We start from the raw sequence: 16,903 nt of genomic DNA, 5'->3' as shown, positions 1-16,903 counted from the left end.
TTGGGGGGGGGGGGGAGCAAACAGAGATAGATTTTTCTTTATCTGTAAGGTTGTTTTAATTTATATAGCTGCAATCAATAAAAGTAAAAGGAAAATCTGTGTAAAAAAAAAAAACAATTTTACAGGCACAGGAGCAGTCATTTTTTTAACTGTAAATTGAGGTTCAATAGTTTTAACTTTGAGGGGGGAAAAAGCACAGATAATCAGTGCATCATTAATTTTACACTTTCATAGCAGATAGTCTATGGGTAGTGGTGGATCCAACACGGGAGGGGTAGGGGCGATCTCCCCCCAAATACAAACAAATTCCAGGAAAAAGGCACCACAACACTCCCCCTTCCCCCCCTAACACATCACGAAAATCGTCTACAAAAGTATTTTTTACGACTTTAATTCCGAAAGTTTTCCAGAGGAGAGTTCCTCAACCCCTCTCTTCAATGTCATTGAAGATGGTCAAAATTTTTGAATTATTGGAGCTTCAATTTCGAAAAAATGGCCAGAATTGAAAACTTTTTCGAAAATGTCGTTAATGAGGACCTTCAATTACATTTTTAGAACTTCAATTCCGAGAAATATTCCGGGGGAGAGCACTCGATTTCGAGTCCTTCCCCTAAACGTCAATGAAGACCCACTAACGTTACGTTTTTAAAGTTTCAATGTTGAAAAGCAGAGGGATGATAACTTCTGACTGCATCCCTTCCCTTAACACTACCAATGATAGTTTAACCATCGCATTTCAAGGCTCCAATTTCGAACAATTTCTGATGGGAAGTTCCAAACCCCCGTTCCTTCCTCTTACGCCATAAAATATGGCATACATCTGTGTTTTTGAGACTTCAATTTCGAAAAACTGCTGGAGAGGAGAGCCCATGTCCTTCTTTCCTCATCTTTCAACATCATTCAAAGATCGTCTAAAACAGCGTTCTTGGAATTCGTACATTGAAAAGTTTGGAAAAAATTCTGAACCCCCATATCTTCTACTATGTCATCAAGGATGGCTTACAATTGCATTTTTACGACTTCAGTTCCAAAAAATTTTCTGGGGAAAACCCCCACTAAAACCCCCCTGATTTTTAGCAATACTAAAGATATATAAAATTGCATTTTTGAAGCTCTAATATCATAAAAACGACTGGGGAGAATTCCAGAATCTCATCCTTTCCCTTCAAGAACACAAAGATAGTAACCAATTATGTTTTTAAAAATATACCCTTAAATTTCAAAGAAATTCTGAAAAGGGACCACCACACTTTCCTTCCTCTTATTAATCACCAAATAATCTAAAAAAATGGCATTTCAAACAAACATTTTCGGCAAGAGCCTGGAAACACTCCTACTTATGCCCAAATATTAAACAACTGAACAACAAAACAAATCCATAAGTATCTTTAAATTTTATTTACAAAAGCAATTATTAGTATTTCATTATGGCTGGTACGAAAACTGGCAAAAGAGAGATGTCATTTTAATACTGCAACCTTTCTTTTTATAAGGAAAAAAGTACAATTGAGGAGCTGAGCTACAGGGAAAACTTCACGAGTCCTCAAACGAATCAATTGAAAGGTTTTAGATTAGATAATAGAACCAGAATACTAGTATAAAACTTTTTTTTTTTCAATTTTTCATTCTTGTGTGTGTGTGTGTCTGATACTCGAAACACTTATAACTTTCATTCAAACTCTTTGAACAATACACATTATTCCAAAAAATACAAAAAACATGCTTCAGTTCTTAAACTTTTTTCTAAATTTTATTTTCATTAGTCCCCTCCAACCCCCCCCCCCCCCCCCTTTGATGCATTACTCAATCGCCCCTTCCAACAGGATCGTCTGGATCCGCCATTGTCTGTGGATAAGGTGCACAAAAATATAGTAGTATGGGAAAAAAGGCGGAAGCAAGATTATGCATTGAAAAAATAGGAATAAATAGGAAAAAACAGGAAATCGTTTGAAAATTTTAAAAAAGTAGGAAAATAGGAAAAAATAGGAGGTCTGCGAACCCTGCATACCTGTAGCTAAATCCCATCATTTAATTTATTTCTGCTTTAATGTAGTTGTTTCTAAACTTCATGCTACTTTATAAACAATATGTTTTCAAAATAGCGTGCTTTTTTTTTTTTTTTTTTTTTTTTTTGAGGGAGTGGCAAATGAAATTGATCAGAAAAAGTACAGCAGGACAGGCATACTTGCCAACCTTCGAAGGAAAAAAAACAGGAGATGTTACTAGATGTATAAGATGATTCACCATCGACATATCCTCGCTACAGAAAATAAATTATGCTTTTAAATAACATGAATACTAAATTTAAAGTGAAATGTTGATTTTTCGCAGATGTAAGCAAATTGGTAGCGGCAAGAAAAATATACTGCAAAAGAAAAACTAAATAATAAGGAGTGAATTTGCTTGAAGTTTCGTACATTCTCCAGTCTCTACCAGAAAAGTAGCTACAAGTATTTAATTACTAAAATCCGAAAAAAAAAAAGAAAATCAATATATGATGAAAATACAATATAAAATAAGTAGGTATAGGGTAGCACATGTTAAAATAACTTAAAACATTAAAAATAATTGAAATAATTTCAAGATGCAAAAGGATTGAAATCTGCTGCAATTTTCGGCAAAGAACGTGCTTCGTTGAACATGCAATGTGGAAAGCTTCCAAAAAATTAATTTTTACTAAATGAGTTATCAATTGGGAAAATTCTTATTCCCTGACATTGGTAGACTGGAAAAGGGCGCCATATATTACGAAGAAAGTGAAACTTTTTGATGATTGACTGAAAAAAACTGCAAAAACGGGAGAAAATCTTAAAAAACGGGAAATCGGGAGATTGAAGCAAAAAACGGGAGTCTCCCGTTAAAAACAGTAGAGTTGGCAAGTATGGATAGGGATCAAGAAATTATATTTCACTTTCGACAAGAAAAAAATGATGGAGAGGGAGTGTATAATCTATGGAAGAGTTACTTTCGGGATTATATGGTAATTAAACAGGGAAGCAATTCAGGCACTTAAGGGTCGCATAAACCTAACTGCACCCACTCTCAGTTTGAGTTATGTTTGTGCGACTCCACCCCCAAACTCATAATAAGAAAAAAAAACTTACTGGTCATCTTTGGAAACTTTATAAAAGTAATCTACAGTGTCAGATTGTCCCAAAAGTTCAATAAACCTTTGATCATGAGTAATTATGATAAGCTGAAAATTACGCTGCTCAGAACGTGAAACCACAATTCTGTAAATAAAAACAAGCTAAGTTTCATTTGGTGATTAAAATAAAATTTTGTGATGAAACAACATAAAAGCAAAATGTCAATAGCTTGAATAATAATATTTTCATTAAAAAATAATTTCCAATACACTAAGTACATTATTTTATACAGATCATTCAATATTTTATTTTATGACTGGAAATAACTGGTTTAAAACATTAAAGAGGAAGTAAAACATTAAGCTTGTTTCTATATTTGTTGTTCAGGTAAGTTAAACTTGAAAACTCTCTTTCACACAAGTTGTAAACCCCAGAAGGTACTTCACAACACTATCTGCTAGCTCTTAGCATTTCTTTCAATATAGGGTCATATGATATTACTCATATTTTTTTCACAAATTCTGACATCAGGGTTCATACTCTATTTGGATGAAAAAATTCCATGACTTTTCCAAGACTTTTTCATGACTTCAATGAAAATTTTCATGACTTCGTTACACAAAGAGAATAGCACTATTTAATCTCAAACTTGGTAATATTTAGAAATGAGCATTAGCAAAACGTCTATATGAATGCCACAGCCTCATTGAAGCACTTACTCGTAATGGAAAAAATATAAGTGTACACTTAAAAAACTAAACTATTCTTATTTGTCTTCATTGTGTAAATTTAAATAAAGTAAAAATGCAGTGAAGCGAACATGATAATGCTTAAATGTCCGTTATTTTTTTTAAAAAACAGGCAGAATAACATTGAATGGGACAAAGGTGGAATGAGTCATCACTAAGTTTCAAAAAATTTGCTTCAAAAGTTACCTTTTAGTGTCAATAGTGCCTTTAATCATCCACGTAACTTCACAGTATTTTGGTTCTTTGAAGTAAAGCCATATAGTTTAGTTCTTTTTTTATGTTTCTAAACCAGATCTTTTATAAAAAAACCATCCAGTAATGAATCAATCTTCTGATTCAAAAGTATACTTGTTTTATTTACAAATTTGCATATTTTCAAATCCATATAAATTAATAAGTTAAGAAGTTCCAGAACACGTTTAATTCCCAACATTGAACATAGCAGTGGGTCACATGGATTAGTTTTGTGTGCCGTATGTTGGGCACTACTGTTTTAGAGCATTAGAATCCCTCTTTTTCTGTATTTTATCGCCTGACTTAAAGTCTTTATTTTCTAAAACATTCAACAAATTAAGATAAACTCTGATAAATTTAATAATAAAGTCCTTACGAAAAATGGAATCGAACTCGCATGCAATTCAATTGCTTGTTTTTTGAGTGGGCGTGGCAAAGTTAAGAACGTGAAATTTTGCTACTACAGAATATGAAACATAAGAAGTGTTAAAAATAACAGAAAATTCAAAATAAGTGATGTCCAGGCAGTAAAATCACTCCGCAAAAAATGGCAAATGGATGCAACAGAAGTGGATGCAATGAGATTTCAAAATTCATATTTGATTTTTGGATCTTTCACTTTTCCAATTTTAATAGCTTTTATGTGCTATACTGTTAAATCACTCAAGACTTCTAATGCTCCTTTAGCTACTGTTCCTTTCTCTTTGTCCAGGACCTTTTCCCATGACTTGAAATAAATTTCCATGACTTTCAATGAAAATTTCAATTTTCCATGACTTTTCCAGGTCTGAAATTCTGTTATTTTTTTTCCATGACTTTCCAGGATTTCCATGACCCGTACGAACCCTGTGACATCATCAATGCAATTTTGTATATATTTCGATAGTTAACTGCACATTCATTACAGATTTTCCTATAAAAATAAAACACCTCTAGAAATGTACACAGTACTGGTTGAGAACCATTGCTCAACTGCATTGCAATGAAGGACATATAGCTTGAAAAGACATTTACATGTGAGCAATGCATTTTAATAGCATTAGAAAAGCCTAAAAAAAGTAAAGCAAATTTATTTTGAGGAAATGGAATATGAGTTAACACTCAATATTAATAAAAACTTATTGATCAAATAAAAGATAAAAACACACCTGTAATATAATGATTATGTTTGAAATATAAATTTGTTAAGGATAATGAAGATCAAATAAATGTAAAACAAACAGTAAGTTTAAAAATTTAAATGAAAAAAAAAACGATTCATTCACACAAATAAATAATTTGAAAAATTATTTCAACATTTTAAAGGCTTTAAAAACATCATTTTACACAAAGTTGGATACAAATACTAAACTATTTCAATATTACTCATAAAGGGCTTACTCAACAAGAGCTCGGGCAAGATTTGATATGTTTTCATTATCTAAATTAGTTGTTGGTTCATCAAGAGCCAATATTCCACAATTCAGGCAAAATGTTTCTGCTAAAGCCAATCGAATAATTAAAGAAGCAAGCACCTGTAAAGTCAGTATGAATACCAGTTAATACAGACATGCAAAAATAGAACAATATCAGCACTAGTTGTTAAGATTTTAGTCTTCAGTATACATTAAATAAAAGTTTAGAGATTTATGAGCAAAAGAAAATTAAAACATATGCAAAAGGCTTCTCTCGAAGATACATAATCACATGCAATGTAAAAATAAAAAGTTTGAGATGCAATGTTTTTCCATAGTTTTATCTGTAGTACTTTAGGGGAGAAGGGGGCTAGTGTGGACAAATTTTGTATTTTTGGAGAAAAAAAAACACTAAATGCTGTTTTTAATACATCTGATTTTTTTACAGTAATTCGCACTTTTGCACTTACTTTATTTCATATATTTAAAACACTTGGCCAAACAGTTATTTATTAAACACATCTTCAAAAAAGGTCGTTTTTGTCCCTAGACCAAGCTAAGGGGACAAGTCATAATACTAATTAAACAATGTAAACAGTGGATTTAAAAACAAAAGTAAATAAGTTTTAACCTAAATAAAAGATTCCTTAGCCAATGTTAACCTTAACAAAGCATATTTTAACTCATAATAAAAGTTTAGGATACCAATTCGTAAATATGAATTTTCTAAAAATAAAAAAACTATTTAAAAGACAAATTAAAATGTTTAAAAGATATTTCCTTTTATTTACATGAAAAGAAAGCTATCTTAATGCAGAAGAGATTTTTTTTCTACTTTACATTATTATTAAAGATATCGACACTGAATTTCATGTGAGATGCCGAGTAGAAAATGCACTGTAAAAACAATTCAGAAAAGTTCCTGGAAATTGATGAGCAGCTCATGTTCTCAATTTCTGCCAATAACATCATTTGCAAAGACCAGGAACGTTTCCCGATGAAATTCAGTGCCCTTCGTGAAATTATCCTTAAAACGTTCTGCAGAATACGGAGCTCTTTTATTGAGATATATTCTCTCATTGAGATACACATAATATGCTCCCATTGAGAGCAAAGTCAGCCTGGACAAACCATAGTGGAGCTCAAGAGGATACACTTAATCTTTAAACTGGTAGATAAAAATATTTTTCACACCGTTGAGGAGTCTACATTCGTGTAACTTAAAGCAATTCAGAATAAATTTTTCCAAAAATACTTGATTTTATGAAGAAACAGGTGAAAACCCGTGAAATTCGCAGCGTTCCAAGGAAATAATCAATAACGTTTCGGATTTTTTTTAGTGTGCTACTAATAACATCTAGCGATGGTAGTTACCTACAATTTCATTTCATGATACTTGGGACACATCTTTTACATCGTGGAAAAAGAATAATTTTCTGTGCCTCAAAAAACTATTTTGTTCATTTTCCCAGAAGAAATGCATTATGAAATCAGTTGATTTTCATACGGCCTTCTCCACTGCAGCATAGGGCAAAATGCTTTTTTTTTTTTCATAAACTTGACCAACACAAAAGCTTATGTCATTGGTAGGTTGAATATTAAAAAAAACAATAAATGTGTGAAAATGACAGAATTCCTTGGTGAAATGGATTATCACCGCTCAATAAGCAAACTCACTTAGTAAAAAAAGGGCTTAAAAATGTGCAAAAATCCTTTCTAAATGACATCATTTTATCATTTTCAATAAATCATTTTGTGAAGCAATTTGTAAAGAATAAAATCCCAAAATTTAATAAATAAAATCATTTGAAAAAGAACCCATTACTTTACAAAAATCAATCTTGTTTTGTAAATAAAACCTAAAATATGAAAAAACAAGACATAAAATCCTTCGAAATTGAATGCATATTTATCAATATTAATCTAATCAGGCTAATAACGTAAAATATACTATTATATTTAACTCCTTATTTTTTCTCACTCAAAGCTGCAAGGGATTGAGTGGACATGAGTCCATAGAAGCCTCATTACCATGTGTCCACAGTACCCCCATCACCGTGTGTTTACTCTAACCCCATGGGGCAATTTTTTCTTTTAAGCCTTTTAATTACTAATTAAAACCATTCATTGCAGAACTGAATATCAATATATATACATGGAATACACAAAATATATATTTAATACATTTATTTATGATATATTATCCTCTTTTACTTGAAATAATAAATTAAAATAGTCTAATCTAATAATTAAAAGAAAATCCAAAATTTACTTTTCCACTATGAAAACCTTCTTTTGTAATTCGCTACTGAACTATCAAGTGTGTAGTCATGAAACCAGGGGCGGCATTTCAGCATTTAATTTGGGGGGGGGGTCGAGTTTCTTAAATACGAATTACCTCAGTATGGAACAAAACACATATTGGCTAACAGCACGTAATCATGATATGGGTGGGGGGGGGGAGACTGCATAGGTTAAAGAGCCCCCAGAAAAGATATTTGTTGATGTGAGATATGTTTTTCAAATATAGTGTGTATTTTTAAAGAGTATCTATGAAAGCATACTATGCATTGAGCAGCTGAAATGTGTTTCTAGCGGAAGAAAGTGATGAACACTCATTAAATAGACACACTTAAAGTATGAGCGTAACAATGAATGTAAAGTACCACGGCATTTTCTTGCGAAAATCATAACCATCGTTACGCAGAGCACACAAGAACAAGATATTTAGCCTATATGAGGAAATTACGTCTATCGTTAAAATTAACCATGATTCTTCATCAGGTTTTTTTTTCTTTTCTGAAAAGGCCGGTAAAGGCTTGATGAGTTTCTAATAATTTATAAAACGGAAAATACTTGCTCTTGTCTGGAAACGTGTCAAGTTTCATCAACCATTACATAGAACCAGCAAGATTGTTTTTCTTCAACCTTGATTGGTAATTTACGTAAATTGAATTTGCTCACTTTTTATCATTAATCTCAAAAAATTTGAGGGTGCGACCACCCCCTCTTGACCCCCCTATTTGCCGCCCCTGCATGAAACTACACATGGAAGTGCATGTTGGTGTTGTCATTGTGCATAAATTAACAGAGAAATTTTGAAAAAACAAGTAACAGAATTGTCCACACTAACCCCTTGTCCACGCTAGCCCCCTTCTCCCTTAAATATTAAAATCATTAATGTCACTTAGGCTCTGTTCTTTCTTCAAGTTTACTTTCCTGTCTTTCAGCACCAATGCGCATGGCACAGATCTGTAAAGTTTTTTTAAATATTTAGATTCATTCTCCTATTCTAAACATAGTCTGCATGACTTTTTTTTTCCGGCAAATGGTAAATGCTCTTATTAGGACATAGTTAAATTAATCCATGGCAAATTTTGTCACTATTAATTTATTTAAACACTAACCGTCTTGGGTAACTAAACGGTTTGTCGTTTTATGCATTGTGCCTTTTATGCTACCACTGTTTGAATAAATTTGGTGGGGATGTAAAAATTATTTCGACCTACGTCAATACATCTATTTATACATATCTTATCTATCTCTGAAACTATAGTCCGGTCAATTTAGACAATTGAAATAACAAAAATTCCGGGAAAGCTAAATTTTTGTAGGGATCTTGGGCTTACTATTACAAATAAGTTGCCAAAAGTCCCCATCGATCCCATGTGTGCTAAAAAAGTTATTCAGGGTCAAAGGTCAAAATTTTAGGTTTTTTGAATTTTTCTCAAAAACAGTAAGTTTTATCGAAAAGTACCGCAGACCAAAGTTGTAGATCTCAAAATTCTCTATAAAAATGGTCCTTATGATTTTTTTCTCAAAGACCAATCCTTCCCAGATATTGCGTACTCTTAAAACACAGCCAGTCATTTACAGAATCCCCTCTACTCGCGTGGCCTTGAATAACATCTGGCTATTCTAGACCGTGTGGCATCGTTCACGTACCCAGAGGTGCCCAACCCACTAAGAGCAAAGGCGCACCCCCTCATTTTCGCGGAAATCCCCCCCAAAAGCATGCCTCCCCCCAAATGATAAATACTCCTCAAAACAATTCCCCTAAAAATTTGGATGGCGCAGTCTGGGCCATGACCCCTCCTGGGGGGGGGAGGGCACCCCTGACGTACCTGCTTCTTTTAGAGTTAAACGTGCAGTTCGAGTGAATAAACGTATTTATCACAAGCGTCTACTGTTGTTTGTGCTAATTAATATTTAAGAAAAATGTAACAATTTCGCTTTATTTACAATAAAATTTTGACTGAAGGTGAAACTGTTGTGCTGGGCAGTTATGGAATGCCAACTTTAATCGATGCAAGTCTCGTGAGAAGTTATAAGAATGCTGATTATTTAAGAAGTCAAAAGTCCGTTACAATTCGCGTGGATTGCAGAAAATCATACACCCGGAAAAATTCAATTTCTGCAGCAACGTGAGGATAAAAAGGCCAGTACTTCAAAAATAAGTCCTCCTCGTACTGTAGCGCGATTAAGTGAATTTGGATCCAGCTTTTGTTTTTAAAAACACTGCTTATTTTGTGGCTTTAAAGCGGATGAGGAGGCTGAGAAGAAGAAACACAGAATAATGAAAGAAAAATTCATAAAGCAGCAACTAAATCATACTCAAAATTAAAACGTGCAAGAGCAACTTTTGACACACCTCAGAACGATCTTTAGCTAATTTTAAAAAGGATTCTTTGAATGTAAGCGTGGAAACTTTATAAATTTTTCTGCGATAATTCTGCGTTTTGTTCTTCTCAGCCTCTTCATCCGCTTCCTCGCCACAAAATAAGAAGTGTTTTTTACAACAAAAGCTGGATTCAGATTCACTTAATCCCGCTCTTGTTCGAGGTGGACTACTTACTTTTGAAGTACTGACCATGCTCATTAGGGTGGATTGAAAAAAATCAAAATCTGATAAACGCTAATAGCCCGGAAAAGTTGCCCTTTGTAGAGATATTTGGTTCAACAAAAGGATTTCGACCGCAAAAAATATCTTGAGGTGTCGCTCGCGCCCCGAAATTGACCATTAATGCATAAAAACTGGAAAAAGTTACAATAATTTCATCAAATATCAAAATTTGAGAAATTTGATGTTATCGCTCTTAAGAGTAGGCTTTTTGTGTAGATTACACATTGCATAAAAACATTTTAATAATAAACTAAATTTTAAAGTTCCACACATGCGTTGAGTCTTGAATTTGACCAATATAGTCAGAATTGAATAGCATCGTGTGGCTCCGTACTTAGAGAAAAAAATATTAGAAGTTATGATTTGTAAAAGTTTGCTTTCATATTAATTAATTCTTACATAGATACGAAAAAAAATAAGTAGTGAAAGCATTTCTTATCTAGTTAAAAAAAATTTTTAATTCTCCACTTAGCAGATAACTTAGGTTCAAAATGACAAATTTACCTATGATAGAGAACAAATTTTAAGTATAAAAATTTTAAAATAATGTGGCTTGCAACAGCCCACATCAGTCACCCTTTGAAACAAAAGACGTTGCTAAAGAAATTTTAATGGGTTTTGAGCCCTCAAACTGTAACCACATTGATTACAATAAAACATAAGTTTGGCATGCGAGTTGAACTATTTTACTTCTCATAATTTTCAGTCTTGATTGAAATTGTGGCTTGATGGTATTGTGGCTTAATATTTCTAGATTCTAATCTGACTCGAATAAATCCATTTATATCATCCATTTATATAATCCCTTTTGGTTAGGCAGCAAACTGTACCTGACATTTATTTTTCTTATTTTACCTATCGTCTCACTGCATTAGTATGACATGTGAGGTTTTGAGTACCTGACGCTTCTTTTTCTTATTTTACATATCGTCTCGCTGCTTTAGTATGACGTGAAGTTTTGAAAACCATACTACTCAGTAGATAAGCCACCAAGCAATTTCTTTCAAAGTTTTATCGGAAGTCCCCTTTTTGAAAGAGGGAGCTGCCGAGTTTTACCAGTTCTGCTTATCGATGAGCTCATAGCAGTCTCTCTGCTTCAAAATTAAAATCTGGAATTATACATGTTCATTGTCCATCTTCGAACTGATCGTCGTAATCCGTCTTGATACAAGTTCTCTGATGATGGTCATCCGCAATGCCTAGTGTTATATTTTTTAAATTCTCAAAGTTACCAGTTTGCAGAACAAGAGCTGATGTTCTAAATATAGTACGATGGCAAGTTTAAAAAATTCGATTGTATAGCGAAAATTTACAATTTCAGACTGAGTACTGAGTTGACTTGAGTTTTTTGATAAGCAGAAGTGGGAAAACTCGGATCATCTTCTTAAAAAAGGAATACCAGATAAAACTTTAAAAGAAATGGTGCTTGAGGGCGTAACTACTGAATTATATGATTTCCAATACCTCACGTTATACTAAAGCAGTGACAGGATGCGTAAAATTAGACAAAGAAGCGTCAAACACAGTTTGTTGTCTAACCAAGAGAGATGGATTTCTTAGAGTCAGATTAGAATCCAGAAATCTTACTCACAATGTATCACTAAGGCCAAACATTGTCAGAAGTCAAGATAATAATGCGACTCGCCAGCCAAACTATGTTTTATTGTATGAAATGTGGTTACAGTTTGAGAGCTCAAAACACATTTAAAGGGGGGCTGTTTTGAGGGGTATTTTTCTCAGTTTTTGGAGGGGGGCTCTTGCTTTTTAGGGGGGGGCTCCGCAATATTGAGGGGTGCGCCCATGCCCTTAGTAGGTCCGGCCCCTTTGGGTACGTGAACGATGCCACACGGACTAGAATAGCCAGATGTTTTTCAAGGCCATGCAAGTAGAGGGGATTCTGTAAATGACTGGCTGTCTTTTGAGAGTAGGCAATATCTGGGAAATGGTTTGGTCTTGGAGAAAAAATCATGAGGACCTTTTTTATTGAGAATTTTGAGATCTACAACTTTGGTCTGAGGTACTTTTCGATCAAACTTACCGTTTTTGAGAAAAATCCAAAAAACCTAAAATTTTGACCTTTGACCCCGAATAACTTTTTTAGCGCACATGGGATCGATGGGGACTTTTGGCACCTTATTTGTAATAGTAAGCCCAAGGTCCCTACAAAAATTTAGCTTTCCCGGAATTTTTGTTATTTGATCACTATTTTTATGTCTAAATTGACCGGGCTACTAACTGTAGCTTTGTATATCTTATTGTTATAGCTATTTATCTATCTATCTATCAACCTCTCTCTTTGTATAAAGCAATATCTACACTTATCTATCTCCACATTTTTATCAATCTATACCTATAATTAATCTATTAATTTCAAGAAAGCATTTTCTATATTTGACCATCTATGTATATCTATTTATCCCTTTATCTAAAAATCTCCATATTTATCTATTTCTATAAGATTGAAAATTTTAGACAGTTTTAAAATTGTAGCAGGTCCAGATACAGTGCACGATTGATAACAACATATATTTATGTCTAACTTGAAGTGAAATCTTGGGGAACATTTGATTTTTACACTCTTAACATGTAGATAGCAGCAGAGAAGTTAGTTATGGGGCCCAGGAAGGAGCAATTGACGATTTTTCGGCATTATTTGCATTGAGTATCACCCTTCGACCCCCCTCCCTTCCGGAAAACATCGAAATGATAGGCCTGGATTGTAGTTAAATTGAGCTTTCATTATTTGCTATGCTAAATTAAACAACAATTTGTCCTGGCTCAATTGGATAAAAAGTGCAAAAAAAAAAAAAAAAAATCACATAAAACATTGAATACCTCTTTTCTAGTTTATCAAAAATCAGGCCCTGAGTTGTTGGCAAAAACTACATCTGTTAACCAAATTTTGTTTCTAGGTTTTACCATTTTCTTTTCGCATTTCTATTCGAAGGGAATTACAGATATTCAGCCTCAATGAAAAAATTACGGAGTATCGTAACGATTGGAAAAACCATGTTCGACGTATGGCACGAGGGAGACTTCCAAGAGCAGCCTTTTATTACAGACCAAGGGGCAAACAAGACCATGGTAGGCCCAGGAAGCGGTGGGGCGACCAAGAAGCCAGAACAGGGTTTATGCCTAATTCTTGAAGAAGAAGAAGACCATTTTCCAGAGAAATGAACCAGACACAAACATCGTATTTTCTTAAGATATATTTAGGTTATTTTGGTAATATGCAATAATTTTGAAATAAAATAGAATATAAATATCCTTTTTAAATAGAACTGTGACCAGATTTATTACCATGCATGTAACATCATTGAAAGAAGTCACATTGGTAGAGTCAATGTAACATAAAGTGAAATAAAAATGTTTGAAGTTGTGTATTTATGGAGTGATTATAGGTTTAAATAAATGATGACCAAAACGTTTTCTAAATTAAAAAATAGATACAAACTGTACACATAACGTATGCTAACAAGCATACCAGTTTTTGTGAGGACTAACAATCTTTTTTACCCCTCAAGCATGCTAATACATTTTTTTTTTGATAACACAAATAAACAGGATGGCACAAGATTATTTTTAAAAAAGCTTTACACATCAAAAATGCAAATTTACATCAATGCATTAATAAACAGGAAAAAATTTACAAATAAAATACTCTATGACCATGGCCATATTTAAGGGGTGGGTTTTTAGGGTTCAAACTCCCTCGGAAATTTTTCAAAAATATTTCAAAAAATACTTTTTATTACACTTGATTTATTAAAAATATTATCATTACAATTTTTATTTACAGTGAAGCACCCTTTATACTTTTCTGAGGAGAGTGTACAAATAAAGTATATAAATGAAAAAAACGTATAATAGGTATATGTTAATAAATATTACACTCTGCAGGGACCAAATTTAAAAACATATAAAAGATAAAAGTATAAGCAGCGCTTCACTGTATTTATTTTTTCAATTTCATTTGAAAAATGTAATTATTATTATTGAATAATTGTACAAACTCAGTGCTTTATCTACAGCACTTATTTTTATTGTAGTTATTGCAAACATCCTTTCATACAAAACAATAGTGTCTTCCTTCAAATTTTAAATACCTAACGCTGACAAAAAATATCAAAATTCTTTGAAATTGAAAGTGTCAAACTCTATATGTAACATATTTTATAATAAAAGAAAAATAAGGATTTAATAAGCATTACTCTGTATGCAAGTATATGAGTACAAGCATCTATTCTTTTGAGTTGTTAAAAAGACATCAAATATTTAACAAGATTGAAGCATGTAGAGTACACATCAGATTTTTTTTCCTTTCTTTAATAAGTACATCATCGTTTACATGTATTTGCTCATGCTAATGCCCTTAATGCAGTACCACATCATTTAAAAACCTGTTGTAACAAAAATCAATAGAATATACAAATGAAATCAAATTTTATTGATCATATAGACTTCACAAGAAATGTGTTTGGGAAAACCCTCCCCGAAACAAAAATCTGGTTATGGCCGTGACTATAACAAAACATGCTTTTTATTCAAAAATGAAATATAGTCAAAATTTAAGGTCTACAGTTTTACCTTTTGCCCAGCACTGCACCGTCCTCTCATGTCAGTAGGTGTATTACCTTTAAACATAACAACTCTGTAATTGTACTGCCTCTTAGCTTTGTCAAGTCCACCCCCTTCATCTTCATCAGACTGAATTTCAATATAATCAATGTCTAAAATATAATCAATTCATAATTTGAAAAAGAATAATTACACATGCAACAAAAATTTAAACCATTTATCCCTTCCCTTACAGTCCCATCAAAATCCCAAGGTGAGCTTTTATGTCCATATTTTTCCCAGGCTAAGTGTTCAAAAGTAACTCACCAGAAAGCTTTAAGTATAATCATCTCTAGTAACTAGAATTTTAAGTATTTCTTATTTTACACACTAGATGGTTACACCAAACTATTTTTAATATAACTGGATAAAGCTTATTTAAAATTAGAAATCAGCACTATCTAAATATATGTATTTTTAATATGTACTTTGAATACTTACGCTCAGCTACTTATGCTCTTTGTGAATACTTGTGGTTTGTGTTGTGCAATAAAATATCTTGTAAAACTGTATACATTATGCAGTCAGAGTCAGAAAGTAAATTGGACTAAATTTAGTATAAATGACAGTACTACTGTCCTGATTGTGATGTTGGCCTTTGCATCTCATGCATTGTAATTTATCATACAAGAAAAGATTTTTAATACTCATAAAAATGATACATAAGTTTAATAAAGTTTTGTTTTAATGTTTGAAACCAGTATTTTTTAATTTTCCTTGATAACTGGAAAACCAATATGTAATCTCAATAATCACGAATCTTGGCTTCACCTAATTTATTACTAAATAATAAAGAATTCAAATATTAAAATTTAAATTTCAAGATAAAAAAAAATATTAAAATTCAAAATGATTGCATATATTGTACTATATACCATCTTGACACAATTATCTTGAATTTTTTTTAAAAGGCACTTTTAGGACTTTTTTCTTTAAAATAATGAGAGTGTTAAGGAGGGGTAAATCTGCTAATGGTGGTTCATTGGCAACATGAAATAAAAAAGTGAAAGACACAGATTGCTTGCAGCAATTCCAGAGTTCTAACAGACTGGAATAATTTCAACAATTAGTTTACAACATATGCAAAAATCACTTGTAGCAGTTACAAAAAAGTTTTGAAAATATTAAATGTACAAGAGTACATACGGCAAATGGCCAGACATTTGAAACTTAACTGTAATCAGTGGCGGCGATTCGGGGGGCAAGGGGGAGGGAGACTGCCCCCGCACTTTTTTCATCGCCAAAGGTTTCCTCAACGTTAAGAATTAAATTTGAAACCATCCTACATGAGATTTCCTGAAAGTCACCAAATATTGTTTAAAAAAATTCAGTTTTCAAAACTTCAATTTCGAAAATTTTAAGGGAGAAAATCTCCGAGCACACTTCTTCCTTTCTTTAAACTCAAAGATAACCTAAATTTTCATTATAAAGACTCCAGTTTGAGGGGGGGGGATCACGAAAAGAATCTCTTAGATCGCGTAAAACTGCGTTTTTAAGACTCCAATTCAGAAAAAAAGGGGGGAAAAAATCCGAAGATTTTTTTGTGAAATCCCCAAAGGAAATTCAAAACCGAGTTCTTAGGATTTCATCAGTTCAAAAAAAAAAACTAGGAGAACATCCGAACCCTTTCGTTCCTCCTTAAGTCAACAAAAGAGAAGTATGAAATAACGTTTTAAACTTTGCAAAATTTCTGAGAGCGAACCCCAAACCCCTTGCTCTAAGTTTGCTAAAGATAGATTTAATTTGCATCTTTAAAACATCAGTTTAAGATTTTTTCCGGGAAGAGCCTTCCTTATCCTTACATTACCAAAGGCAGTTCAAAGTTCTTCGTTTATATTATTGTTACTAGTAATTAGACTTTATTTAAGAAATGAAAAAAAAATATGGGGACAACCCTTGAAACTCCTTTTTGTTCCA

At 32.7% G+C, this 16,903-nt stretch overlaps 1 protein-coding gene across 1 annotated transcript in view; it reads right to left on the bottom strand.

The window, feature by feature from the left end:
- The window catches only part of LOC129227341 (DNA repair protein RAD50-like), a 101,592-nt gene that overhangs the window by 6,014 nt on the left and 78,675 nt on the right, over positions 1 to 16,903 (bottom strand). The window contains 3 exon segments of the mRNA XM_054861885.1: positions 3,105 to 3,233; positions 5,453 to 5,586; positions 14,957 to 15,099. Of these exon segments, the coding sequence (XP_054717860.1) occupies positions 3,105 to 3,233; positions 5,453 to 5,586; positions 14,957 to 15,099 (406 nt within the window).

The sequence above is a fragment of the Uloborus diversus genome, chromosome 8, assembly GCF_026930045.1.
Source record: "Uloborus diversus isolate 005 chromosome 8, Udiv.v.3.1, whole genome shotgun sequence".
NCBI lineage: Eukaryota > Metazoa > Arthropoda > Arachnida > Araneae > Uloboridae > Uloborus > Uloborus diversus.
Note: the sequence above shows the minus strand (reverse complement) of the source record. Positions and strands in the feature narration are given on the sequence as shown.